Source organism: Mizuhopecten yessoensis, unplaced genomic scaffold (assembly GCF_002113885.1).
Source record: "Mizuhopecten yessoensis strain PY_sf001 unplaced genomic scaffold, ASM211388v2 scaffold2065, whole genome shotgun sequence".
Classification (NCBI taxonomy): domain Eukaryota; kingdom Metazoa; phylum Mollusca; class Bivalvia; order Pectinida; family Pectinidae; genus Mizuhopecten; species Mizuhopecten yessoensis.
In genome coordinates, this window is record NW_018404360.1 from 214,645 (window position 1) to 218,306 (window position 3,662).

Consider the following 3,662-nt stretch of genomic DNA (forward strand, 5'->3'; position numbering starts at 1 on the left):
TCGGTCCGCCGATATTTTCCTGTTTGCGTAGAGCACAAAGCCGTTTACTGGAACGTTACATATTATGTAACACCTAAGTATTTCCACATCAACCATGCCAAACTCTTTAAAACCTTTATTATCATCGTAGGTGACGTTGGAGAATAAATGTTCACCATCATATTCATCGCTTCAATCTACACGTCCGCCATTTTTATGATTTTTTTTCAATTTGAAATTCTCTCGCACACCTTTGGTTATTACTAGGGTACACTGCCGTGAATATCGAAAGTAATGACAAAACAACCAATCAGAAGCCTTCTACTATACGCGTTCGGGTTTGGTATAGCAACAACCCGACTTCACACTTCCTGGCTACCGATCAAAGCCTACAGACCGAGAAACGACTATAGTCGTGCGTAGCACTGACGGCCCGACTTTTCAAAACGACTATTGTTGTGCGTAGCAGCCTAAGGGATAATTGGTTTGTAATATGAACTTTTTATGTTGATCTCCTACATAATTGTAAGTTATACTCCGCCTTATATGTCGTAAATTATCAAGTTTACGTAACAAGTGCAAGCGAAATCTTAATTGACTGCCATGTTGGAAACTTCGTCTGTCTTCCGATATAGGTCAGACGTCTAAATATGGGTGTCATGACCAAATATGGAAATTGTAGTAAACATGACGGCATCAGTAGTAATTCTATATTTGGCCGTGAAGGCCATATAAGGAAACGGGTAATTGCGATAACATCCACGCGGGATCTAACATGGCCGTCGTTTCTGTTTTTAGAGTTTTTAGTAAGGATTTGTTATTTCAACGATGAACGAATATGCAATATTTTGATAACATTATAATCATATGAAGCGTGAATCATATATATTATTACAGATTAGCACTTTTAATTTTCCTCAGTTAGTTGGAACAGGACTGCTTCATAGCTCTGACCACGCAATATATAAATGTAAACAGGGACGTAAATGCAAGAGTCACCAATTTTAGCCAATCACAGGACAATATTTCCGTGTAAAGGGTTAATCCAGCGACAGTTCCAAGAGTAAATACGAATTTTATAGAAGGATACTTATTTCTAACTAAGAATAAGATTATATCCAATGTCTTGTGAGTGAACTTGAGTCCGTGGTAATGGATTTTATTTGCAGTTTGTTTAGTATTACTGATAGGTGACGTTATGTCTCGTTTATGAATATCTGAGCTCATTAACTAAAGTATTTTTACCGGAAGTTGCGTGTAGCATGCATGACCTTCAGTCAAGTGGCTGTTCCCGATTGAGATAAACAGGGTGCATTTTTAATAAGAATACGACGCTGTGATAAGATCATATGTTCTACAAAGGAAAGGAATGATATTTACAAGCCATTCAAGTGCATTTGAGTCCAAAGTTACGCATAATAAAGACAGTAGGTCCGTTATATGATTCAATTTAGTACCAGTGGTTACCGCTAGAGGCGTCTGTGTGAAAACGACATTTATGAATATCTTGAGCTCATTAACTAAAGTAATACCAATAGCTGGCAGCTAACGCCTTAGCTAAAAATTGAATTTTTTGAGAAGTTCTGAACTTTAATTTTTTTTTTTTTTAAGTCTTGTCATAATTTGTACAAATGCATTATTTTTCAGGAATACTTACAATCTCCTCATCAACTCGGGAGGGTATTTGTTTTTTGGGTCGCGAGTAATTTCTGCTCCATGATCAGGATGGTTCCTCTGTTCCATGAGAAGACGATGCTCAATATACACATCCAGAGCATCTTTATTCACAACCTGAAGAAGAAATTAAGGAACAATACATATTATAGAATTTCACATCCCACAATTAATCTATCTGGCTTGAAATTCTTCGTCATATTGTTCTTTGCTGAATTCAAAATAGGCATAATTAATTCAATCGTTACTTTTTCTTTGTAGAAAATGGAATGTATGCAGTTACAACATTTAGCCATTTTTGAAACAATACTATGCTACAGCAAGAATGTGTCCCATTATTTTCTTTATTATGGATTACCTATTGATTTTAGACCTGCACTTATTTTCTGACTTCAAGAAACTTTTCCGGAGGAAATGAAAAACTTATGGAATTTCAATGATCTTAGTTTGACATCTTCTAATATTTACTTCTCTCTCTTTGTAGTCAGGCAAAAGTTCTTGAACGGCATCACTAAATATGTTGATGTATCGTCTGGTATTATCCACAATAGCTTCGCCCAGATCAGGGTCATATTCTGTTATGTCATCAACTTCGATGGTCAGACCAACTTGCTCTCGGTGAGCAATTTTTACCTGTTAAAAAAAGCCAAAATATTAAGTATATATGCTTAACTTTAAATACCGACTACTGATATACAATATGCATAATAATCATGTTATTTATATATATAATTCCAACTTAAAAGTGTTCATAGGTTCCCTATAGCTTATATTTAATGTTGCAATTTAGCAGAAAATTGTTGGCAGCTGTCAAACCAATCAGCATCACATCTGCCAATCTTTTGTACACCTCTGTCCACTTAATCTAACAAATGAAAGTTGGTCATAACATTAGAAACAACTGATATGAGGAACTATCTATAAACCTATAAAAAAGATGTGAGTATTTTGGTTCATATGGACAATGGACCGCTTTCTTTTTGTGCAGGTTTCAATATCATTGTATTTTATCGTTTACTTCTTTTCAGCAACAAAATATATTTTATTATATTTAGTACCTAATCATACTTGCTAAATGACCCGCATTCTGCGGGTCACACCCGCAAAATGAACCTATCACCCGCGACGATCTTATGACCCGCGCGGGTCATACGTATCTCCCGCATTCCGTAAATATGACCCGCAATCACCCGCATCCGCGTCTTTTATTAGGATCTCTGTACTTCCGGAAATGTTCTGTTCGTGTCTCTCGGAAGTTTAGGTTTCAGTTGTAGGTAAAGTCTGTATACTAAGTGATTTGTTTTCACAATGGCGTCCCTGTTTCGGAACCAGCCTGGCAAATTCAAAAGGTGAGTACTGTTCACTGTTACTACAATGCATATAATCCCGATCGTAGCGCTTGTCATTTCACTTTCACAAATGGCTTCTAACCCGAGGAAACGTTCGTTATTTTAGTGTTCATCGTCAAAAAAGAAAAAGTATGCCTGTAAGTACAATGCTTCGTGGGAATAAGATTATGAGTGGCTTCAGAAGAGTAATATTGGACCCGATCATGCCTATTGTAAACTGTGTACCAATCATTTTTCGGTAGCTTAGGGTGCTACGTACGATATCAAAAGGCATGCAGTTAAAGAACCCTTTGAGAATGATCTTAGGTTTGGTTGTTGTGTAGGCTAATGAAGGCATGTTTGGTACTTTCAGTGAGTAATGCTGACTCTGAGAGAACATTTTCCATGTTGAAGAACATCCAGACAGAAGGGAGATCTGAATTAGGAAATGATACCATATGTGCTTTGTTATGTGCAAAACTAAATCAACATGGTTCATGCTTTCAGTATGCACCTAGGAAAAGAAAAACATGTATATTGATTAAGAATATGTAATAAAACAATGAAGGTGTGATAAAATGTTTTGTTAATTTCAAAAAAGTCATTGATTTTGCCAGAAGACAAAACATAATACGCCGTAAAGCCGAGACCCCGCGAAATTATTAAATTTCCACACAAATT

At 36.3% G+C, this 3,662-nt stretch overlaps 1 protein-coding gene and 1 long non-coding RNA gene across 2 annotated transcripts in view; one reads left to right on the forward strand and one right to left on the reverse strand.

The window, feature by feature from the left end:
* The window catches only part of LOC110444795 (DNA replication licensing factor mcm7-like), a 37,868-nt gene that overhangs the window by 31,592 nt on the left and 2,614 nt on the right, over positions 1–3,662 (reverse strand). The window contains exons 3-4 of the mRNA XM_021489158.1: positions 2,122–2,286; positions 1,637–1,770 (exon numbers count right to left, since the gene is read on the reverse strand). Of these exons, the coding sequence (XP_021344833.1) occupies positions 1,637–1,770; positions 2,122–2,286 (299 nt within the window). The remainder of the gene's footprint in view (positions 1–1,636; positions 1,771–2,121; positions 2,287–3,662) is intronic.
* On the forward strand, positions 2,295–3,555 carry LOC110444806. Its single transcript, XR_002462283.1, has 2 exons — positions 2,295–3,002; positions 3,355–3,555. It is a non-coding gene; the product is annotated as an uncharacterized LOC110444806 (long non-coding RNA).